General features: G+C 48.3%; 1 protein-coding gene across 1 annotated transcript in view; it reads right to left on the reverse strand.

The window, feature by feature from the left end:
• Positions 1–25,181, reverse strand: part of LOC308665245 (1-phosphatidylinositol 4,5-bisphosphate phosphodiesterase gamma-1-like) — a 99,225-nt gene that overhangs the window by 31,941 nt on the left and 42,103 nt on the right. The window contains exons 8-19 of the mRNA XM_081323015.1: positions 24,077–24,111; positions 22,114–22,186; positions 20,496–20,597; positions 19,433–19,551; positions 17,021–17,106; positions 15,878–15,998; positions 13,809–13,977; positions 11,838–11,957; positions 9,875–9,982; positions 8,407–8,594; positions 3,393–3,593; positions 1,845–1,964 (exon numbers count right to left, since the gene is read on the reverse strand). Coding sequence (XP_081179141.1) covers positions 1,845–1,964; positions 3,393–3,593; positions 8,407–8,594; positions 9,875–9,982; positions 11,838–11,957; positions 13,809–13,977; positions 15,878–15,998; positions 17,021–17,106; positions 19,433–19,551; positions 20,496–20,597; positions 22,114–22,186; positions 24,077–24,111 — 1,442 coding nt within the window. The remainder of the gene's footprint in view (positions 1–1,844; positions 1,965–3,392; positions 3,594–8,406; positions 8,595–9,874; positions 9,983–11,837; positions 11,958–13,808; positions 13,978–15,877; positions 15,999–17,020; positions 17,107–19,432; positions 19,552–20,495; positions 20,598–22,113; positions 22,187–24,076; positions 24,112–25,181) is intronic.

Consider the following 25,181-nt stretch of genomic DNA (forward strand, 5'->3'; position numbering starts at 1 on the left):
AGATTCTTGCAAACAGGAGAACAGCAATGAAGAAACTTTGTTGAGCTGCTCAAAGGGGCCGTTCTGCTTCCTGGCACCTGGCATGCTACCGTGTTCCTCCGAAAATAAGACCTGGTCTTACAGTTTTTTGGACACCAAAAGACACATGATTAGGGCTTATTTTCAGGAAACGCAGTATCAGGGTGATCAGCATGACTGGGCACCCCATCCGCTGGCGCACACACAAGAAGCGGAAAGCACATTGGGGGGCCGATAGGGTCCGGCAATAGCCTCAACCTGCGTAGCGTGGGTAGGTCCAAGTATGGGGGCACAGGTGGGGGGAGGAAAGCAGGCAATCCAGATGTGCTATGCAGCCGCCTGGCTCACGGGAGACTTGAGGGAAGCCCACAGGAGGCTCGCGCGACAGCACCAGCAGGAGGCGCAAGCAGGGGTGTGCGGGGGGGAGGCAGGCGACCCTGATGCGCCGACCGCTCCATCCCACCGTCTCTCGGCTTGCCCGTGGCCGTGCCAGGCCAGGTGATCCCGATGCACTGACCGCTCCATCCCACCGTCTTTTGGTTTGCCCACGGCAGCCCGTCGGGATTGCCTGCCCTGGCGCAGCCACGGGCAAGCCGAGAGACGGTGGGATGGAGTGGGTGATGAATCAGGATTGCCTGCCTCCCCCCGTGCCACTCCTTCCGCCTTCTGTCGGTGCCACTGCGTGAGCTTCCCACAAGCCAGGCGGCTGGACAGCGCACCCAGATTGCCCACTTCCTCCATCTTGCCTCTGCCTCCGCCGTGCAGACTGCAGCTGCTGCTGGACACCATCAGGCCCCGCACGCTTCGCCGTCTCCTATGCTGGCCTCGTCCACACACACACCCCGGGCTTATTTTTGGGGTAGGGCTTCTACTAGGCGCACCCTCCAAAATCAGGCTAGGGCTTGTTTTCTGGGTGCGCCTTATTTTCAGGGAAACATAGTACCCTCCCGGATAACCATGCACAGAGCGACTCAGCACAAGGGGAAAACATTCCCAGGAAGGATAATTCAGACATACGATCCATTCTTTCCTCCACTCAGCATTTCCACCCCCCCCAAGTAGCTCTGTAAGGCCCTGCCCAAATCACCCTTGGCAGGTAGTCCTCGACTTACGACCACAGGTTGCGAGAGAATTGCTCAGTGAGTTTTGCCCCTTTTTTACCACGTTTCTTGCCACCGCTGTTCAGTGAATCACTGTCCTGGTTAAGCTGGTCACCCAGTCATGAAGTGAACCGGGCTTTCCCCATTGACTCTGTTTGTCAGAAGGTCACCAAAGGGTGGACGCTGCAGGGTGGACGCTGCAGGGTGGACGTCCACCAAAGGGTGGACGCTGTCACAAGTATGAGTTAATTGCCAAGCGTCTGAATTTTGATTGTGGGACCGTGGGGATGCTAACAACGGTCGTAAGTGTGAAAAACGGGCATAAGTCACCTTTTCAGTGCCGCTGTAACTTGGAACGGTCGCTAAATGAACTGTTGTAAGCTGAGGACGACCTGTGTTGTTCTTCGCCTCTAGACAGAATCTTGCAGACTATTTGTTATACTCTGTGAATCTCTAGGGAGGAGCCATTTTAACCCCCAAACAAAGGTCTAAACTTTGCTGTCTATTAGTCCTCTGGACTGCAAATAAATTGAACGAACAAATGACCCAAGAAACTGCAACAGTCACAGGTACATGCCAGTTGCCAAGCTTTTGAATTTGGATGACGTAGTCACGGGGAATGCTGCAACGGCCGTAAGTGTGAAGAGCCGTTGTAACTTCGGACGATCACTAAACAAATTGTTTACAAGCCTGCCCTGGGGCTTTGGGGCAGCTGGCCAGACTCACCGGAAGGAGATGGCGTAGGAGTTGGCCTCGCTTCGCTTGCGCACCAGGAAGGCGCCGTCCCTAGGAACCCGCATCAGCATGTGCTCGGCCTGCAGGCGGGTGAGGTTGGCATGGTACCACCTGGGAGAAGAGAAGAGGCACCAATTCAGACACAGACACAGACACACACGACCGAAGGGTGAAGGTCTCACAGATCTGCCAGGAAAGGCTCTCCATCGACGATCCAGGCTCTGCCCCATTTTATTAAAAAAAAATAGCAATAGCACTTAGACCAGGGCTCTTGAACTTGGCCCCTTCATGACTCGTGGAGAATTCCTCAGCCAGCATGGGGCAACTATGGCCCCTTCATGACTTGCGGACTTCAACTCCCAGGATTCCTGAGCCACCATGGAGGAACTATGGCCCCTTCATGACTTGTGGACCTCAACTCCCATAATTCCTCAGCCAGCATTGGGGAACTATGGCCCCTTCATGACTTGTAGACTTCAACTCCCAGAATTCCTGAGCCAGCATGGGGAAACTATGACCCCTTCATGAATTGCCGACTTCAACTCCCAGGATTCCTGAGCCAGCATGGAGGAACTATGGCCCCTTCATGACTTGTGGACTTCAACTCCCATAATTCCTCAGCCAGCATTGGGGAACTATGGCCCCTTCATGACTTGTAGACTTCAACTCCCAGAATTCCTGAGCCAGCATGGGGAAACTATGACCCCTTCATGAATTGCCGACTTCAACTCCCAGGATTCCTGAGCCAGCATGGAGGAACTTTGGCCCCTTCATGACTTGCGGACTTCAACTCCCAGAATTCCCGAGCCAGCATGGGGGAACTATGTTCCCTTCATGACTTGTGGACTTCAACTCCCAGAATTCCTGAGCCACTGTGAGGAAACTATGACACTTTTATGACTTGTGGACTTCAACTCCCAGAATTCCTCAGCCAGGCATGCGTGCCTGGCTGAGGAAATCTGGGAGTTGAAGTCCACAAGACATACAAGGGCCAAGTTTGAAGGACCCTAACTTAGACTTATATACCGCTTTGTACTGCTTCACAGCCCTCTCTAAGCCAGAGGTCTCCGATCTTTCTTGATTGGCGGACCGGAGGGAAAGGGAGGGGGAAGCATTTTACGGGGTGGGGTGTGCGCACACAAACAGGCCTGCGAGCACGGGCATCGCAAACGGGGCTCTGCTAGCTCTCGCGTGACACTCGCTAACACCTCCCCGTTTTTGCCGCGCGGTGCCCCGTTTGCGTAGTGGTGACGGCGCTAGTGTGAATGGGAGGTGAGTCCACGCACACACGTACGTACGTGCGCTGGCCAACCTCTTCCGTGGCCCTGTGGCCAACAGGCCGTGGCCCGGTAGTGGGCCACGGTCCGCAGGTTGGGCACGGCGGCTCTAAGCGGTTTACAGAGTCAGCTTATTGCCCCCCAACAATCTGGATCCTCATTTGACCGACCTCAGAAGGACGGACGGAAGGACGAGTCAACCTTGAACCTCGTCAAGATTGAACTTGAGGGAGGGGCAAAGGAAGGGAAGGGAAGCCCTCACTCCTTGCTCTCGTGAGCGTTGGGCTGAGGCACCGGATCCGTCAGGCGCATCTCGAACTCGTTGCAGCGCAACGGCACCTCGCGGTAATGGCAGATGAGGCTGTAGAGGCTGTCGAAAACCAGGTTGTCGGTCAGGTAGAACTTGGTGGCGCCGGCTTCCTGCCGGGAGTGGATGCGGCAATGTTGGACCCGGCTGGAACGCCTGTAAAACAAAACGGCGGAGGAGATGAAAAGGAGGGATTTCAATGGCCAAAATTTCCCACCTTGCGGTTACGACGCTCCGTTTGGCGATTGTTTGAAATGACAACGGCACCGGGAAAAGTGACTGAGGGCCATTTTTCACACTTAGCCCCCGTCCCGTTGAGTGAAGCCCCTCCCCACTTTGCACCCCTCAGCCCCCCACCCTAGAATTAACCATGGCCCTAGGTTAGCAAATCGCCGCTATTATTTCTTCTTCTTCTTCTTCTTCTTCTTCTTCTTCTTCTTCTTCTTCTTCTTCTTCTTCTTCCTCTTCTTCTTCTTCTCCTCCTCCTCCTCCTCTTCTTCCATTATTATTATTCTATTGTTATTGTTATTGTTGTTATTATTATATTATATTATAATATTATATTATATTATTATATTATATTATATTATTATATTATATTATATTATATTATATTATATTATATTATATTATATTATATTATATTATATTATATTTATTATATTATATTATATTATATTATATTATATTATATTATATTATATTATATTATATTATATTATATTATTATATTATTATATTATATTATATTATTATATTATATTATATTATATTATATTATTATATTATATTATATTATATTATTATATTATATTATATTATATTATATTATATTATATTATATTATATTATATTATATTATATTATATTATATTATATTATATTATATTATATTATATTATATTATATTATATTATATTATATTATATTATTATATTATATTATATTATATTCCCCTTCATGGATTACTGCCTTGTCGTGGCGAAGGGGCTTGCGTAATTCAATGAAGCTATGAGCTATGCCGTGCAGGGCCACCCAAGACGGACAGGTCATAGCTGAGAGTTCTGACAAAACGTGATCCACTGGAGAAGGAAATGGCAACCCACTCCAGTATCTTTGCCATGAAAACCCTATGGACAGTACCAAAAGGCAAAACGATATGACGCTGGAAGATGAGCCCCTCAGGTCGGAAGGCGTCCAATATGCTACTGGGGAAGAGCAGAGGGCTAGTACTAGTAGCGCCAGAAAGAATGAAGCGACTGGGCCAAAGCCGAAAGGACGCTCAGCTGTGGATGTGTCTGGTGGTGAAAGGAAAGTCCGATGCTGTAAAGATTTTTTCTCCATAGGAACCTGGAATGTAAGATCCATGAATCAAGGAAAGCTGGACGTGGTCAAACAAGAGATGACAAGACTGAACATCGACATCTTAGGTATCAGCGAACTAAAATGGACAGGAATGGGTGAATTTAATTCAGATGACCATCAGGTATACTACTGCGGGCAAGAATCCTTCAGAAGAAACGGAGTAGCCTTCATAGTCAATAAAAGAGTAGGAAAATCAATACTGGGATACAATCCTCAAAATGACAGAATGATCTCAGTTCGAATCCAAGGGAAACCATTCAATATCACAGTAGTCCAAGTCTATGCCCCAACCACCAGTGCTGAAGAGGATGAAATTGACCGGTTCTATGAAGCCCTACAGCACCTTATAGAACTAACACCCAAAAATGATGTCCTTATCATCATGGGAGATTGGAATGCTAAAGTAGGAAGCCAAAAGATAACTGGAATAACAGGCAAGTTTGGCCTTGGAGTACAAAATGAAGCAGGGCACAAGCTGATAGAATTTTGTCAAGAGAATACGATGGTCATAGCAAACACTCTTTTCCAACAACCCAAGAGACGGCTCTACACATGGACATCACCAGATGGTCAACACAGAAATCAGATTGACTATATGCTCTGCAGCCAAAGATGGAGAAGCTCTATACAGTCGGTAAAAACAAGACCAGGAGCTGACTGTGGCTCAGACCATGAGCTTCTCCTTGCAAAGTTTAGGCTTAAACTGAAGAAAGTAGGGAAAAGCACTAGGCCACTCAGGTATGAACTAAATCATATCCCTGTTGAATATACAGTAGAGGTGACAAATAGATTTAAGGAATTAGATCTGATAGACAGAGTGCCTGAAGAACTATGGACAGAGGTTCGCGACATTGTACAACAGGTAGCAACCAAAACCATCCCAAAGAAAAAGAAATGCAAGAAAGCAAAATGGCTGTCTGAGGAAGCTTTGCAAATAGCTGAGGAAAGGAGGAAAGCGAAAGGCAAGGGAGAAAAACATAGATATGCCCAATTGAATGCAGAATTCCAGAGAATAGCTAGAAGAGATAAGAATGCCTTCTTAAATGAACAGTGCAAAGAAATAGAAGAAAACAATAGAATAGGGAGGACCAGAGATCTTTTCAAGAAAATTGGAGAGATGAAGGGAACATTCCATGCAAAAATGGGCATGATAAAGGACCAAAATGGCAGGGACCTAACAGAGGCAGAAGAGATTAAGAAGAGGTGGCAAAATTACACAGAAGAACTATACAAGAATGAGCTTAACGTCCCAGATAATCACAATGAGGTGGTCACTGACCTCGAGCCAGACATCCTAGAATGTGAAGTGAAGTGGGCCTTAGAAAAGCTGAGCAACAACAAAGCTAGTGGAGGTGACAGTATTCCAGCTGAGCTATTCAAAATCTTAAAAGACAGTGCAGTAAAAGTGCTACACTCAATTTGCCAGCAAATTTGGAAAACTCAACAGTGGCCACAGGATTGGAAAAGATCAGTTTACATTCCAATTCCAAAGAAAGGCAGTGCCAAAGAATGTTCAAACTATCGCACCATTGCACTCATTTCTCATGCTAGTAAAGTCATGCTTAAAATCCTACAAGCTAGACTTCAGCAGTATGTGGATCGAGAACTACCAGAAGTACAGGCAGGATTTCGAAGAGGCAGAGGAACTAGAGATCAAATTGCTAACATACGCTGGATCATGGAGAAAGCTAGGGAGTTCCAGAAAAACATCTACTTCTGCTTCATTGACTATGCTAAAGCCTTTGATTGTGTGGATCATAACAAACTGTGGCAAGTTCTTAAAGAGATGGGAGTACCAGACCATCTTATTTGTCTCTTGAGAAACCTATATGCGGGTCAAGAAGCAACAGTGAGAACTGGACACGGAACCACTGATTGGTTCAAAATTGGGAAAGGAGTCCGGCAAGGCTGTATACTGTCGCCCTGCCTATTTAACTTATATGCAGAGCACATCATGAGAAAGGCAGGGCTAGATGAATCAAAAGTTGGAATTAAGATTGCTGGAAGAAATATCAACAACCTAAGATACGCAGATGATACCACTCTAATGGCAGAAAGTGAAGAAGAACTAAAGAGCCTCTTGTTGCGGGTGAAGAAGGAGAGTGCAAAACTTGGGTTGAAACTTAACATTAAGAAAACCAAGATCATGGCATCTGGCCCTCTCAATTCCTGGCCAATAGATGGGGAAGAAATGGAGGTAGTGACAGATTTTATTTTACTGGGCTCCAAGATCACCGCAGACGGGGACTGCAGCCAAGAAATTAAAAGACGCTTGCTCCTGGGAAGGAAAGCCATGGCAAATCTAGACAGCACACTAAAAAGCAGAGACATCACCCTGTCAACAAAAGTGCGTATAGTCAAGGCTATGGTCTTCCCAGTTGCAATGTATGGCAGTGAAAGTTGGACCATAAGAAAGGCTGAGCGCCAAAGAATTGAGGCCTTTGAACTATGGTGCTGGAGAAGACTCCTACGAGTTCCTTGGACTGCAAGGCGATCAAACCGGTCAGTCCTAGAGGAGATCAACCCTGACTGCTCTTTAGAAGGCCAGATCCTGAAGCTAAAACTCAAATACTTTGGCCATCTAATGAGAAGGAAGGACTCACTGGAGAAGAGCCTAATGCTGGGAAAGATCGAGAGCAAGAGAAGAAGGGGACGACAGAGAATGAGGTGGCTGGATGGAGTCACTGAAGCAGTAGGCGTGAGCTTAAATGGACTCCAGAAGATGGTAGAAGACAGGAAGGCCTGGAGGAACATTGTCCATAGGGTCGCGATGGGTCGGACACGACTTCGCAGCTAACAACAACAACAAATTATATTATATTATATTATATTATATTATATTATATTATATTATATTATATTATATTATATTATATTATATTATATTATATTATATTATATTATATTATATTATATTATATTATATTATATTATATTATATTATATTATATTATTATATTATATTATATTATATTATATTATATTATATTATATTATTATTATCCTCCTTGGAGTTCTGGGTGGATACTTTCTTATTTTCAAGAGCCCTGCATCAGATTTTCATTTTAATGCCTGTCACTGTGTATCCATGTAGTCCTCGACTTACAACAACAGTTCATTTAGTGACCGCTCAAAATTACAACGGCACTGAAAAAAGTGACTTGGGACCAATTTTCACACTGACGACCGTTGCGGCCTCACCACTGGTAAACCGTGATCAAAATTCAGATACTCGGCAACTGACTCATATTTACGACGGTCGCAGCATCCCCGGGGGAGGGGGGGGAAGGGTCACGTGATGCCCTTTTGCGACCTTCTTCAAGCAAAGTCAATAGGGGGGGACGCCGGATTCACTTAACGACTGCACAACTCGCTTAGCAACTGCAGCGATTCACTTAAGGACCGTGGCGAGGAAGGTCGTAAAATGGGGGCAAAATTCACGTGACCGATGTCCCGCTTAGCCACATAAACTTTGGGCTCCACTGTGGTCGTAAGCTGAGGACCGCCTGAACGGGGAAAATGACAATAAACGTTACTCAATTCGACCGCTTAGCGTCCCCCATCTCGAGGATCCAGGATTTCTTTTGGGGGGGGTGTTTCTTACCAGAAAGAGAGGGTGTAATCTCCCACAAAGGTCTCACTTTCCCGCACCAGGAAAGTGCCGTCTTTGCCCCCGGTCTCGGTGCAGTATTCGTGCAGCAGCCGCTCGGCAATCTGGCGCCCATCGCGGCCCCCGCCCAATTTGCCATGGAACCACTTCTCGCTAAAGTGCAGCTCGTTGTTGTTAAGCTCCTACGGAACCGCCCGAGACAGGATGGAGCGGGAGAGGAGGAGGAAGAGGGGCAGGCGGGATTAAAGTGGGGAGGGAGGACACAGGAGAGAGAGAGAGAAAACAGCGGTCGTCAAGGAGACGCAGCCTATTCCTGATAGCTGTTGGAACCACGGCTAAATCCTCGACTTACAAGAGCTTGTTTAGGGATGGTGCGGAGTTACGACAGCACTGAAAAAAGGGGCGGATGACCCTTTTTCAGACCTACGACCGCTGCAGCGTCCCTGTGGTCGCCTGATTTACATTCGGATGCTTGAAAAGTGATTCATCTTTACGACCGTTGCAGAGCAGAGCATCAAGAGACCCATAGTCCTTCCTCTTCCTCCTCCTTCCCCCCTTTCTCCTTATCCTCCATTCTAAACAACCCACTCCCTTCCAGCACTGATGATGTTACGTAGTTGGGTCATGAAATGTCTTCAAGAAAACCACCCACCCCAGAGAGCAGCAGGGACCCCACCGTCCTTTCCTCCTCCTCCTCCTCCTCCTCCTCCTCATCTCTTCCTCCTCCCTGCTCCCTTCTAGCACTGATGATGTTCCCTAATTGGGTCATGAAATGGCTTCAAGAAAACCACCTAGCCCAGAGAGCAGCAGGGACCCCACAGTCCTTTGCTGCTGCTGCTCCTCCTCCTCCTCCTCCTCCTCTCCACAAACCCCACTCCCTTCTACCACTGAGAAGGTTACCTAGTTGGGTCATGAGACGTCTGCAAGGAAACACCGAAGCTCAGAGAGCATCAAGGACCCCATAGTCGTTGTCATCGTCGTCCTCCTCCTCCTCCTCCTCCTCCTCCTCTCCACAAACCCTCCTCCCTTCTAGCACTGATGATGTTACCTAGTTGGGTCATGAAACGTCTGCAAGAAAACCACCCAGCCCAGAGAGCACCCAGGACCCCAGTGGGCATATCTAACCACCTATCCATGCTATGTAGCCACCGAGTGCCAAGATTAGGAGCTTGCAAGTCCTAAACAACAACCCTGATGTATTTGGGCCTTCTGAATGTCTAACTTGGCAGGAGGAGGAGCAGTAAAAACGTTTAACCTGGTTTCCAGCCTGGAGTGTGTGAGTGGGAGGGAGGGAAGCTAGCCTCAATCCCTTCATTCCTCACGACAGTGAAGGTTTATCACTCCACAACGGAAGCAGCAAAAACTCGAGCTTCCCCAGTCATCTCCAAGTGATTCCTTCCCAGTCCGCTAGTCCTCTTGGAGGCAAACATGTTCAAAAGAGCCTCCCCTGAAAGCGGAATACCTCCTTCTGTTCGGCCTCCTCCTCTTCCTCATGGGACTGATAGTGGGAGGTCTCCTCAGAGTAGTAGATCTTGTTGCTGGTCAGAACAAAGTAGTGGGGGCTCCAGGTCTGCAACAGAGAAGGGAGGGGGGTTGTTATCAAAGCGAAAGAGAAAAAAGAAGGGATAGAATTCTTTTTGGATAGGAGGTCAAGTAGAGATCAAATGCAAAAGCCAGACATTTTGCCCCCAAAACAATGTTGCGCGCTGCCGACAGCTGCAACGCTAGTTCTCAGCTTAAAATAATTCATTTAATGACCGTTCGGAGTTAGAACGGCACGTGAAAAAAAGCGACGTATGACCATTTTTCACACTTACGACCGTTGCCGTGTCCCGGGGTCACGTGATTCCTCTTCTGAGAAGCGAAGTCAACGGGAAAGCCCGATTCACTTAACAACCGTGTGACTAACTGCACTTAACAATGGTGGCAGGAAAGGTCGCAAAGGGAGGCAAAACTCACTTAACAACTGTCTCGCTTAATAGCAGAAACGTCGGGCTGAATTGTGGTCTAGAAGCAACCTGGAACTAAGGAGAAATTTCCCGACAGTTAGAACAATTAACCAGTGGAACTCCTTGCCTCCAGAAGCTGTGAATGCTCCAACACGAAGTTTTTAAGAAGAGACTGGACAGCCATTTGTCTGAAATGGTATAGGGTTTCCTGCCTGAGCAAGGGGTTGGACTAGAAGACCTCCAAGGTCCCGTCCAACTTTATTATTATTATTATTATTATTATTATTATTATTATTATTATTATTATTATTATTATTATTATTATTAATCACACAGTCAGCCAGATGTTCAGACTGGATTTGGCATTTTTGTCTACCTATCGATTCCTTACCAAGGACCTGGGATAGGCAGATGTGGATGTTTGATGGTGTTACAGATATCATCGCAGGATGGAAGCAGTTCCTAGTAAGGCCGCCTTTGGCAATTGACTGATGGCGAATTTGGTACCACCCTTGCTTGCCTTTGCCACAGTCTTTCTATTTCTATGTGTTTGGATTCTTCTTCTTCTTCTTCTTCTTCTTCTTCTTCTTCTTCTTCTTCTTCTTCTTCTTCTTCTTCTTCTTCTTTCTTCTTCTTCCTCCTCCTCCTCCTCCTCCACCACCACCACCACCACCCATACGGTAGGATGGAAGCAGACCATTTAAGACACTTGTCTTAGAAGACCCAACTTAATCCCCTAAGACTGTGACGGCATCCCCATCCAGCAGATTTTAGACCCAACACCTGGTCCATGGGAACCTGGGAATTTGTGACTCTGAAGGACGAGGACCCGTCAATCTCCCCTCCAGAGCAGGTAAAATGGAAAGATCTGGTTCATTTCTTGCTCTCCCTCCATTCCACAAGTAACAGGATCAGAGAACTGGAAGGGTCCTTGGAGGTCATCTAGTCCAACCCCCTTCTCAGGCAGGAGACCCTGCCCCATTTCAGGCAAACAGTCTGTCCAATCTCTTCTTAAAAATTCCCTAGTGATGGAGCATTCATGACTTCTGGAGGCAGGTGGTTCCGCTGGTTAATTGTCCTCATGGTTAGGAAATGTCTGCTTAGTTCAAGGTTGGTTCTCTCCTTGATTAGTTTCCATCCGTGGCTTCTTGTTTCCATCCCTTGTGGTGACCTCCCAACTTTCTGCCTGCCAAAGTTCCCATATACATCTGCTGTAGATCCGTGTGTCTCAGCCTTGGGCCACTTGAAGACGGGTGGACGTCAACTCCCAGAATTCCCCCCGCTGGAGAATTCTGGGAATTGAAGCCTACCCATCTTCAAGTGGTCACGGTTGAGAAACACTGATTTAGAGAATGCCTGGCTGGGGAAGCTTGATATGAGCAAACCACGGCGGTGTGGAGACCATCTGGAGATCTTCTGAAGACACCTGGCTGCCTCCATCACCTCAACGTGGCGCACCCTCTCCGAGGAACTCACATGGTCAATGGGATCTTCAAGGTACAAGATGCCATTCTTGATTGAGTTGCTGATGTCGTTCTCAGAATAGCTGGCCGTGGAGACTTCTTCATACAGGTTGCCTTCCACCAGCTTCTTGTGCTGGGGGCAGGAGAGAAAATGAAAGAGAAGTTGAAGGGATGGCAGTGACAGATGACCACGTCCATCACGAAGGGGCAGTCCTTCTGAAGAAAGGAAATGGAGGAGAGGGAAAGATGATGAAGGAACCCAAATGATGGCATTTTTTGGCCAAAAAACCCAGCTCAGGAGAGCGCACCTGGCAACATGCTCTCTTTGGGATGCAAGTAGAGCACTGAGAGGTCCTCTCTGAGCTTGGCGGTTTTCCTGCAGATGTTTCATGACCCAACTAGAGAACATCATCAGTACTAGAAGGAGATGGGTTTACAGAATCGAGGAGGAAAAAGGGAGGAGGAGGAGGAGGAGGAGGAGGAGGAGGAGGGAGAGGAGGAGGCCACCTATGGAGTTCTTGGTGGTCTCTGAGCTTGGTGGTTTTCTTGGAGACATTTCATGACCCAACTAGAGAACATCATCAGTACTAGAAGGAGAGATGTTTGCAGAATCGAGGAGAAAGGGAGGAGGAGGAGGAGGAGGAGGAGGAGGAGGAAGAGGAGGAGGCCACCTTGGTGGTCTCTGAGCTTGGTGGTTTTCTTGGAGACATTTCATGACCCAACTAGGGAACATCATCAGTACTAGAAGAGAGTGGGGTTTGCAGGGATGAGGAGGAGGTCACCTGTGGAGTCCTTGGTGTTCTCAGAGCTTGGTGGTTTTCTTGCAGACATTTCATGACCCAACCAGGTTACATCATCAGTAAAGTCTGATGATGTGACCTCGTTGGGTCATGAAACATCTGCAAGAAAATATCTATGGAGATTCTCCGTCATCCAGGTCATGGTTGTCCCAAAGGTGCTTTTTCGGGAGGCAACTGGACTTGCTTAATTTTTACTGGACTTTCTGGTTTTTCTTTGAAGACGTTTCGCTTCTCATCCCACAAGCTCCTTCAGCTCTGACTGGATGGTGGGGGATGGAAGGATTTATACTCCTTGCAGACAGCTGGTCATTTGCCTCCTTTTAGAGGGTCGTTGAGGCCACTTGGAGGTTTATCTGTGTCCTCCGGGTCACTCCAGTCTACAACACAGCCTTTTCAACAGTTCCATGAAGACTCCACACCCATTTGCACCACTCAGGTGACCCTGAGGACAGAGATAAACCTCCAAGGGGCCTCAACCACACTCTAAAAGGAGGCAAATGACCGGCTCTCTGCAAGGAGTATAAATCCTTCCACGACCCACCATCCAGTCAGAGCTGAAGAAGCTTCTTGGAGGAGAAGCAAAACGTCTTCCAAGAAAAACAAGAAAGTCCAGTTGCCTCTTGAAAAAGCACCTTTGGGTCTGCAAGAAATCCACCCAATTCAGAGAGCTATCAATATTCTCTACTGAATGAAACACTCTTTATTCTTTTGGGCAATTGGTTCTCAATCTTAACAGCTTGAAGACGTTTGGACTTCAACTCCCAGAATTCCTCCACCAGCATGTTAAGCCAGGGAATCCTGGGACTTAAAACCCACATATGCCAGTGGAGGAATTTCTGGAAATTGAACTCCACCCGTCTTCATGCTGACAAGGCTGAGAAAATACGGATCTAGACTAAGGCTCTCCAACCTTGACAACTTTTAAGACTTGTGGACTTCAACTCCCAGAATGGCTGGGCTGGGGGATTCTGGGAGTCGAAGTCCACAAGACTTCAAGTGGCCAAGGTTGGAGACCCCTGCTCTACAGCAACATCCCTGAGACTCTCACGGTGATGACTAAACAAGCGGATAGCCCTCATTGGGCACGGAAGACCCGGGGATACCCTTTCAGGGTACATAAAGAGGGCAGAGGGGCTGGGCGGGCTCAGGATTTTTCCCAGGTGGGAGACAGAGGACTTGGCTACCTTAATCAGGATTTTTTTCTTGAGCTGGGCAGGAGAAGGAAGCTGGTCAGCATTGACGTCAACCGGCTTGGTCAAGAGCATCTCGCCGAAGACCTTCTTGAAGTGGGACGCCATGTTCCTCTGCTGGACGATGCTGCAGTGGTCTTCGATGGACAGGATGACGGGATACCTGTGGGGGGGGGGAAAGGAAGGAAGGGTCATCAGGCAGGACCCCGAAAACCCTGGATATCCTGTTTAGGGCGATGGCCAAGGACGTGCCGTTCTGCAGAGCAAAGTTGAGAACGGCCAAGCAGTCTGGACCGGGATGATGGGAGGACAGGAGAGGCTCCACCAAGGGATGGGAAGAGAACTACCGACTCCGTGGGCTTCCTGAGCGAGCAAAAGACGGGAGTCTCTTTCTGGCTGCTCCGTTCGGTCAGCCAACACATGCTTTCCGGTTTCTGGAACGTTCCTTCTCCATCCTGGGGACCAATTTTGACGGAGCCCCTGAAACCCCTTCTGTCAGATTCGTTCTTCCCTTCAGAGATTCCACCCTCCAATAAAGAAGAAGGGGAGCAAGGAAGAGGAAGGAGGGGAGGGGGAGGGGAGAGGGGATGGGAGATGGGGGGGAGGAGGAGAGGAAGGAGGAGGAGAGGAGGGGAGATAAGTAAGAGGAGGGGGAGGAGGAGGAGAACGAAAAACAGGGGAGAAGGGAAGGAGGAGGAGAAATAGGGGTTGGAGGAGAAGGAGAAGAAGAAAGAGGAAAAATAAGAAGGAGAAGGAGAAGGAGGAGAGAAGCGAAGGAGGAGGAGGAGGAGAATGAAAAATAGGGGAGAAGGGAAGGAGGAGGAGAAATAGGGGTTGGAGGAGAAGGAGAAGAAGAAAGAGGAAAAATAAGAAGGAGAAGGAGAAGGAGGAGAGAAGCGAAGGAGGAGGAGGAGGAGAATGAAAAATAGGGGAGAAGGGAAGGAGGAGGAGAAATAGGAGTTGGGGAGAAGGAGAAGGAGGAAAAATAAGAGAAGGAGAAGAGAAGAGAAGCGGAGAAGGAGAAGGAGGAGGAGAACGAAAAACAGGGGAGAAGGGAAGGAGGAGGAGAAATAGGAGTTGGAGGAGGAGAAGAAGAAAGAGAAGGAGGAAAAATAAGGAGAAGGAGAAGAGGAGGAGGAAGAGGAGAGAAGCGAAGGAGGAGGAGGAGAACGAAAAACAGGGGAGAAGGGAAGGAAGAGGAGAAATAGGAGTTGGAGGAGAAGAAGAAGAAAGAGGAGGAGGAAAAATAAGAGAAGAAGGAGAAGAGGAGGAGGAAGAGGAGAGAAGCGAAGGAGGAGGAGGAGAACGAAAAATAGGGGAGAAGGGAAGGAAGAGGAGAAATAGGGGTTGGAGGAGAAGGAGAAGAAGAAAGAGGAGGAGGAAAAATAAGAGAAGAAGGAGAAGAGGAGGAGGAAGAGGAGAGAAGCGAAGGAGGAGGAGGAGAACGAAAAATAGGGGAGAAGGGAAGGAAGAGGAGAAATAGGAGTTGGAGGAGAAGGAGAAGAAAGAGGAGGAGGAAAAATAAGAGAAGAAGGAGAAGAGGAGGAGGAAGAGGAGAGAAGCGAAGGAGGAGGAGGAGAACGAAAAATAGGGGAGAAGGGAAGGAAGAGGAGAAATAGGGGTTGGAGGAGAAGGAGAAGAAGAAAGAGAAGGAGGAAAAATAAGAGAAGGAGAAGAGAAGAGAAGCGGAGAAGGAGAAGGAGGAGGAGAACGAAAAATAGGGGAGAAGGGAAGGAAGAGGAGAAATAGGAGTTGGAGGAGAAGGAGAAGAAAGAGGAGGAGGAAAAATAAGAGAAGGAGAAGGAGAAGAGGAGGAGGAAGAGGAGAGAAGCGAAGGAGGAGGAGGAGAACGAAAAACAGGGGAGAAGGGAAGGAAGAGGAGAAATAGGAGTTGGAGGAGAAGGAGAAGGAGGAAAAATAAGAGAAGAGGAAGAGGAGGAGGAGGAGGAGGAGGCGAGAAGGGAAGGAGGAGGAGGAGGAGAAGAAAAAGAAGAGGGGGGAGGAGCCCAAGAGAGGGAGGAGAAAGCAGCCACAAGGCCTATAAAGGCAGCAACCCAGCTTACTCAGAGGTGGTGAAAGCGTGCTCTTTGATGGTGTGCAAGACATCTAGGAACTTGATTTTGGAGGTCAGCGTGTGGCCGTGGTAGATGATGGGCAGGTCATCGGGACCATCCCAACAGTCCACTGGGGCAGAGAAGATCAAAGCTTGGATTGGTTTCTTAAAATGACCATCACAACTTTCAAACCATCCCACGAATCGGGACTCCTCAACTTGGGCACCTTCTGGGTGCGTTGAGACTCAAGTGCCCGTAAATTCCCAGTCCGTGTGTGTTGTATGAGTGAGAGTGTTTTGGGTGGGTGGGTGTGAGAGGGGGGGTTATGCATTTCTCCCCCTGAGAATTACAAGCTTTGCCCACTTTTTGAAGGTGCCCAGTTGAAAAGGAAAAACACCCTTCTAGCCCTCCGTCAAATGCCCACACATGCAATTAATAAATTAATCGTCTCAATCGCCCGCCCTTACATCTAATAAAGGCTTCTGTGCAAGGATACACAAATTGCATTCCCCTTTTTGCAACCATCACAGACACATTCAACGGTGACCCGCCGGTCTTTAACAAGGGATGTCCAGATATGGTGGCCTTCCAACATCTGCAGGACCAGTGACCTTGCCCTTTGGGATGCCAAGAAGGGGAAGCGGTGGCATTTTTTAAGTTCGTCCAAACGTAGAAAACCACTATGTGTGTCGCTCAGCTTGCCAACAAACTCAGGGGAGGGGAAGGGAACGGAATGCAGGCTCTAAAGATCAAGAAGCCAGACCATGAGAATCAAGGACGGTCCAGCAGGTGTCTGGCCAGCCTCAGAGACACTTTCTCATAACAACATTTTAGCATCTAATTGGACAGCGTGACCTGATCCGAAGTGGGGAGGGGAAGTTCTGTACTTTTACTATAGGGGTTTGGGTTACCAGAGCTGGTTTTGCATTCATTCGTGCCAGAATGATGTACTCAATAAAGTTTTGCATTAAGTGATCGGACTCTCTTGAGGGTGGCTTGCTTGCTTGGGTTCGTCAGTCGGAGCCTTGACAATGTGGCAAAAAGTCCACGGATGGTTCTCAGAAGTATCCTTGGTGCCGAATAAGCACAGACAATGAGGTGACCCTTAAGCAAGCTTGTTAATAGGCTCAAGAATGGTGGACATCAGCTTACGTTCAATGCATCGGCAGCCCATCCGAAGGCAGCGGGCATAGGCTTCGAGGGAGGACTCGCTGGAGAACTGATCCCCGGTGAGATACCTGCAAGGAAGGAGGAGAAGCAACTGGGGTGAGACTCCTGCAAAGGTTATGAAAGGCTGTGGGGAGAATTGGGGGATGCATTGGACAGCCTCCCACCCCTCCGAAATCCACAATCTCTCGAAGATTTATTTTCTTTACTGGTTAGATGAATTTACAGGAGAGGTCCTTGACACTCTCTGAGCTTGGCAACTTTCCGACAGACGTTTCATGGCCCAACTTGGTAATGTCATCAGTGCAACAGCATCAGCGCTGATGATGTTCCTTAGTTGGTTCATGAAACGTCTGCAAGAAAACAGCCAACCTCAGAGAGTATCAAAGATCCCACAGTCTGTCTCCTCCTCCTCCCCCTCCTCCTCCTCCTCCTTCTCCTTGGCACACTCCACTCCCTTCTAGCACTGATGATGTTACCTAGTTGGGTAATAAAACGTCTGCAAGCCAAAAACCAAACTCAGAGAGCACCAAGGACCCCACAGTCCTCCTCCTCCCCATCTTCCTCCTCCTCCTCCTCCTCCCTGCACTGATGATGTGACCTAGATGGGTCATGAAACGTCTGCAAGAAAACTGCCAAGCCCAGAGAGCAACAAGGACCTTACAGTCCTCCTCCTCCTCCTCCTCCTCTCGTGAAACACCCCTCCCTTCTAGCACTGAGGATGTTCCCTAGTTGGGTCATGAAACGTTTGCAAGAAAACCACCCAGCTCGCTGAGTATCAAGAACCCCCACGCCCTTGAACCCAGAGCTATAAATATGTCCTCCGTCAGTGTAAGTATATATGGTCATTCCGTTCCCACACCTGGGAGGCTTGCAACATTACAAACCCACAACATTAACACCCCACCCCACCCCATCCCATGGCAGAAGCCAGTCAAATCAACCACACTTGATCGGCTCCGTCTCCGTGGTCCCCAGGCCCGCTGACAAAATCAGGGCCTTTTTAAAAAGCGAGACAGTGGGGGCCAGCCGTGCCTCCAGGACAATGATAGAAGGGGCCACCCCCGAGAAGACCCCTTTTTCGTCGTCCCACCAGATGATATATTGCACATTTCTCGTAGATGGGACCAGAAACACACCCTGCCTTCCCATCGTAATGGGCCAGGATGTGTAACAGGGGACAGGTGGTCCTTCAAATAACCTGGCCCCAAAGGCAGGTAGGACTTCAAAGGTAACCACCAGCACCGTGAATTGTACCCAGGAGCAGACTGGCAGCCAAGGAAGCTCCTGCAGAAGAGATGACTCCTCCACAAGTTCAGGTGTCCCCAAAACTGTTCTGCATTCTGAAGCAACTGAAGCTTCTGGATACTCTTCCAGGGCAGCCCCATGTAGAGCTCATTACAGTAGTCCAGACTGGGTGGGGGGGTGGGGATGGGAAACCAGGGCCTGGATTACTGTGAGAAGGGCACAGTGGCGCCAGGAACGGCCCTAATAACTGACACAGACCTCGTACTTGTGAAGATAAAATAGATGGGAGGATCTGGACTGAATCTTTTCATCCATGGGCAGGCTAGCCCAGGGCTAGGCCACCTTGGCTCTTTTATGATGCATGGACTTCAACTCCCAGAATTCCTGAGTCAGCATGGCTCAGCTTGGAAACCTCTCCCTTTCCCCTCAACATGGCTGGCTCAGGAATTCTGGGAGTTGAAGTCCACAAGTCATAAAGCAGCCTAGGCTTAGGCCAGGGGTAGGCAACCTTGGCTCTTTTATGACTCGTGGACTTCAACTCCCAGAATTCCTGAGCCAGCATGGCTCAGCATGGAAATCTCTCCCTTCCCCCTCAGCGTGGCTGGCTCAGGAATTCTGGGAGTTGAAGTTCATGAGTCATGAAGGGGCCATAGTTGCCCCATGCCGGCTCAGGAATTCTGGGAGTTGAAGTCCGCAAGTCATCAAGGGGCCGTAGTTCCCCCATGCTGGCTCAGGAATTCTGGGAGTTGAAGTCCACGAGTCACAATAGATCCAAGGTTGCCTAACCCTGGGCTAGGCCAAGCACTTCCCAAGCATCTGCCTGCATCTAGAAGTATAACTTCAACACAAAGCTTAACAAAAGATCTACACATGCTCCAGCACAGGACAAGCTTGGCAACTTGAAGACTTTGTGGACTTCAACTCCCAGAATTCCTTAGGCTGGCTAAGGAATTCTGGGAGTTGAAGTCCCCAAGTCTTAAAGTGGCCAAGTTTGAAGGCCCCATATTTGCTGTGGGAGACTTTACTGGTGTCATGGCCAGCCTGGGGTTGGCGAAATGCAGTGGACAGTCCTATCTAGCAATGGCCTCACTGGCCTCCTTCCCCCCAGGATCCATCCTTAATCGGCCCAAGAATCCGAGGCACTCTTACGTGTTATGTGAAGACGAGATCCAGTACTGGGACAGGGGGAAATTCATTTCTTCAGGGATCACTTGCTCACCCTTGGAATCCATCAGCGTGTTTTCTTTGGAGAACAAGAAGGTCAGGAACTGTGCAAAGGTGAGGGAAAGAAAGGCTATTATAAGAGTTACAGAGATGGAAGGAGCTTTGGAGGTCTTCTAGTCCAACCCCCTAGTCAAGGAGGAGACACTATACCAGGGGTAGGCAACCTCGGCTCTTTTATGACTCATGGACTTCAACTCCCAGAATTCCTGAGCCAGCATAAAAGAGCTGAGGTTGCCTACCCCTGCATTATACCATCCCAAACAAATGGCTGTCCAATCTCTTCTTAAAAGCCTCCAGTGGTGGAGCACCCACAACTCCTGGAGGCAAGTCGTTCCGCTGATTAATTGTTTTATCTATCAGAACTATTAGTTCTAGCTTGCTTCTCTCCTTGGCTGGTTTCCCTCCGTTGCTTCTTGACCTGCCTTCAGGTGCTTTGGAGAATAGCTTGACTCCCTCTTCTTTGGGGCAGCCCCTGAGATACTGGAAGACTGCTATCATGTCCCCCTTTGTCCTTCTCTTCATTAAAATAGACATACCCAATTCCAGAAGCCGTTCCTTATATGTTTTAGCCTCCAGTCCCCTGATACTCTTGGTTGCTCTTCTCTGAACTCTTTCCAAAGTTTCAACATCTTTTTTACATCGTGGTGACCAAAACTGGATGCAGTATTCCAGGTGTGGCCTTACCAAGGCCTTGTAAAGTGGTATTAACACTTCAGGTGACCTTGATTCTATCCCTCTGTTAATGCAGCCTAAGGACTGTGTTGGCTTTTTTGGCAGCTGCAGCACACAGCTGGCTCCTATCTAAGTGATTATCCACTAGGACTCCGAGATCCCTCTCGCAGTTGGCTGGGGAATCCTGGGAGTCGATGTCCACCCATCTTAAAAAGTTGCTGAGGTTGAGAGATGCTGGTTTAACGACACCTCAAGAGGTTTTCTCAGCCCAAAGAAGGCATCCCACAAAGATGGAGGGAGAGAGCCAGACACTCACCTCATCCAGCTGGAAGACGGGCTCCGTCAGGTCAGCCGGACGATCCTGCAAGTAGCTACACATGCACCTGCGAACTTTGGCAATGTCGCTCGCCCAGGCTTCCTGCAGAGAAGAAAGGCAGAGGGCAGAGTTGCTAGGAAGAGCTGCTCACCAAGCGAGCCGGGTTTGAACCGAGAGGGGAGGGGCCTCCTCAGACGAGGTCAAAAAAAGCCAGGATGGCATCTGCAATCAAAGTCCCGCCATTTTGATAGATAGGCCCTGCACGGGCTTCATCACGATCGGTGGCCCATTGGAGGACTCGGAAGGCCAGGTTAGAGAGAGAACATAATGGAGAAAAGTGAAGGTGCGGGTAGGAGTCGAATCGAGTGTGGTGGAATGTGGTCTGGATTCCCAAGGAGGGAGGGAGGGGCTGCATTTCATTCATTCACTCTCATCCATTCATTCATTCGTTGAAATTTTTTTGCATTCCAGAGGACTAATAAGACAGCAAAGTTTAGGCCTTTTTTGGGGGGGTTAAAATGCCCCCTCCCTAGAAATTCTCAGAGTATAACTCTGATCATGCAAATAGTCTGCTTTAGTTTGGCAAGATTCTGTCTCCTTTCGGTGAGTCTGGCCCGCTGCCCCAAAGCTCCAGGGCTATACAGCAGTCTTGTAAACAATTTGACAGACCGTCCGAAGTTACAACGGTGCTGGAAAAAAAAAAGGGACTTACGGCCATTTTTCACACTTACAGCCTTCCCCCTGATTACGTCATCCAAAATTCAAAAGCTTGGCAACTGGCATGTACCTGTAACTGTTGCAGGTTCTTGGGTCATTCATTCATTCGTTCGTTCGTTCATTCACTCATTCAATTTATTTGCAGTCCAGAGGACTAACAGATAGCAAAGTTTAGGCCTTTGTTTGGGGGTTAAAACGGCTGCTCCCTAGAGATTCTCGGAGTATAACTTCCATCATGCAAATAGTCTGCTTCAGTTTGGCAAGATTCTGTCTAGAGGCGAAGAACAATACAGATAGTCCTCGGCTTACAACAGTTCGCTTAGCGGCCGTTCAAAGTTACAACGGCACTGAAAAGGCGACTTGTGACCGTTTTTCACACTTATGACCGTTGTTAGCATCCCCACGGTCACGTGATCAAAATCCAGATGCTTGGCGATTAACTCATACTTATGACGGTTGCCATGTCCCCGGGGGTCACGTGATCCCCTTTTGTGACCTTCTGGCAAGCAGAGTCCACGGGGGAAAGCCAGATTCACTTAACAACCGTGTGACTAATTTAACAACTGCAGTGATTCACTCAACAACTGCGGCAAGGAAGGTCGTAAAAGGGGGCATTAACAAATGTCTCACTTAGCAATAGAAATTTTGGACTCAGTTGTGGTCGTAGGTGAAGGACTACCTGTGCAGAAATGTTTATTTATGTATTTATTGAATTTACACACACACACACACACACACACACACACTCATTGTCAAGAGACTGTGGCTGGCTTACAAAACAACATAAAAGCAAAATGAAAACATTAGCGGTTAAAATGAACAGAGATAAAACAAGCTTTAAAAAAAGCCCATTATCTCTGCCGGTTTTCACGGAAGCAAGCCTATTTGTTTCAGAAAATACCTTTTGATCGTATTGTAAGAATTTCTGGAAATCATATAAGGTGATTTGACAGAGTTCTGGCCGATCCATGTTCCTGAAAAGGAAGCAGGAGAGAAGGAAGCACCTCAGTAGCCAAACACCCACACTGAACAGGAGGAGGAGGAGGAGGAGGAGGAGGAGGAGGAGGAGGAGGAGGAGGAGGACTGTGGGACCCTCAGTGCTCTCTCAGCTTGGTTGTTTTCCTGCAGACGTTTCATGACCCAACTAGGTAACATCGTCAATGGTAGCTTGACCAAGCTTAGAGAGCACCAAGGATCCCCCAGTTCAACTCCAAACTGGAAATATTCTCTTTTATCAGTACTCTGTCAAGTGTTAGCATCTTTCGTGTCCCTCATCCCTCTTCCGGCATCTTCTAGATGAGTTGGGACCACATGTCCCAGAATTCCCAGCTGGCCTCACGTACAGGTCTTGCTGGACCTCTTGTGTGGACACCAGTCTGGAGAAGACCATCTCCAGATGATACCCTGAGCCACAGGTCTTTATGGCTGTTTTCAAAAGTTCTGCTTCCTTGCTTATCAAACTTGCTCTAGCTTATATGACTTCCAGGTGGAACCTAGATACCTTTGGAGGAGGGTCCTTTAAGACGGGTGGACTTCAACTCCCAGAATTCTCTGGGTAGCCATGCTAGTTTAACACATCTCAGAGGTCTTCTGGGCTCAGTCAGACACCCCAAGATGATTGAGGAAAAGAGCTGGACATTCACTTCATCCAACTGGCAGATGTTGGACGAAGGAGTCTCAAGGCTGCTGAGGTTGAGAAACACTGGCTGGCTGGGGAATTCTGGGAGTTGAAGTCCACGTCTCAAGGCTGCTGAGGTTGAGAAACACTGGCTGGCTGGGGAATTCTGGGAGTTGAAGTCCACGTCTCAAGGCTGCTGAGGTTGAGAAACACTGGCTGGCTGGGGAATTCTGGGAGTTGAAGTCCACGTCTCAAGGCTGCTGAGGTTGAGAAACACTGGCTGGCTGGGGGATTCTGGGAGTTGAAGTCCACGTCTTAAGGCTGCTGAGGTTGAGAAACACTGGCTGGCTGGGGAATTCTGGGAGTTGAAGTCCACGTCTCAAGGCTGCTGAGGTTGAGAAACACTGGCTGGCTGGGGAATTCTGGGAGTTGAAGTCCACGTCTCAAGGCTGCTGAGGTTGAGAAACACTGGCTGGCTGGGGAATTCTGGGAGTTGAAGTCCACGTCTCAAGGCTGCTGAGGTTGAGAAACACTGGCTGGCTGGGGAATTCTGGGAGTTGAAGTCCACGTCTCAAGGCTGCTGAGGTTGAGAAACACTGGCTGGCTGGGGAATTCTGGGAGTTGAAGTCCACGTCTCAAAGCTGCTGAGGTTGAGAAACACTGGCTGGCTGGGGGATTCTGGGAGTTGAAGTCCACGTCTCAAGGCTGCTGAGGTTGAGAAACACTGGCTGGCTGGGGGATTCTGGGAGTTGAAGTCCACGTCTCAAGGCTGCTGAGGTTGAGAAACACTGGCTGGCTGGGGGATTCTGGGAGTTGAAGTCCACGTCTCAAGGCTGCTGAGGTTGAGAAACACTGGCTGGCTGGGGAATTCTGGGAGTTGAAGTCCACATCTCAAAGCTGCTGAGGTTGAGAAACACTGGCTGGCAGAGGAATTCTGGGAGTTGAAGTCCACCCATCTTAACGTTGCCCAGGTCAGCAAACGCTGGACTATAGAAACGCATGTTTCAAAGCCGACTCTCTCTAATTACAGAGAAGTAGCCCCAAGCGAGATTTTTTTTTATTTTACCTTTTTTGGGGGTTTTCATATGTTTTAGTCAATTCTTGGAGGCCTGTGGCTGAACCTGGAGAAGCGAATCTTACATTGGTTAACTTTGCAGTTGTGCTCAGTCACCATCGGGAAAGCCGGAAAGAGACACCTCCTGGGTGAATGAGGAGATGGGGAAACCGAGGCACGCTTCCTACTTACCGTAAAGGGAAGGACAGCTCTAGTTGTTCGATGATCTGAAATGCAAAGAGGCGACACGGGACGTCAGCAACGTTAGCGAGTCCGCCGGTTCTAACTGTTCATAAAGTTGGGAAGTTTCAGCAAGTTTTAAGTTTTAAGAAAAATGGTATTTTACAGTAGCGGCCAAAATTGTGGGAACCTTTTGGGAAAAGTGTATTTTTGAGGTTTGATGGCTAATAACACCACTTTTTTTTTTTTTGGAGTAGCACCATAAAATTATATATCAATGGAAAGATAATTTAATCAAGAACGTTAACGCGACATAGTTTGTTCAGTTATCTGTACCGTATTCTGGGAAAGGTTATAGCCAAATAACCAGGAAAAGGAAGCACAACTTGCTTAGGTTGAGATCAGCTAGCTTTCCTTCATCCGATCGTGGCCAATGGGCACGAGTGCTTAGAGAGCCAATGGGGCGTCATCTTGTTTTGGCAATGAGCCAACCAGATCACAGTAGGGATCCAGTTATTGATATCATGTATTGAAGCTGAGAGGAGGACATTTGTCCGTGTGTTATGTGATCGCTATCAAGTGGGTTGGAGGTTTTTTGTGTGTGTGTTCTTTCATTTCGTGAGCTTGTAAAACGTAATAAAATTAAAGCAATGGTGCAAAGAGTTGACTGGTTGCCCAGAAAGCGACGTAAAAATAGTATATTGTTAAGTGAACGAGGCTACAGTTATAAAGAAATGAGAAGGAAAATGGGTGGAAACTTAACCAAAGGTGGCATTTCTACTGTACGCTTTTCCCAAAAGGTTTCCACAATTTTGGCCTCTACTCTACGCACAAAGGGAGGTAGAGAGAGTGTCCCTGACTCACAAGCATCTGTTTAGTGACCGTTCAAAATGACAACGGCGCTGGCAAAAGTGACTCATGACTGTTTTTCGCACTTACGACCGCCGCTGCATCCTCACGGTCAGGGGATCAAAATTCGGCTGCTTGCCCACTGTCTCCTATTTATGGGTGTCGCAGTGTCCTGGGGTCACGCAATCCCCTTCTGCGACCTTCCGACAAGCTAAGTCAAAGGGGGAAGCCGGATTCGCTTAATGACCAAAGGATTCACTGAACGACC

Source organism: Vipera berus, assembly GCF_964194415.1.
Source record: "Vipera berus genome assembly, chromosome: 3".
Lineage (NCBI taxonomy): Eukaryota > Metazoa > Chordata > Lepidosauria > Squamata > Viperidae > Vipera > Vipera berus.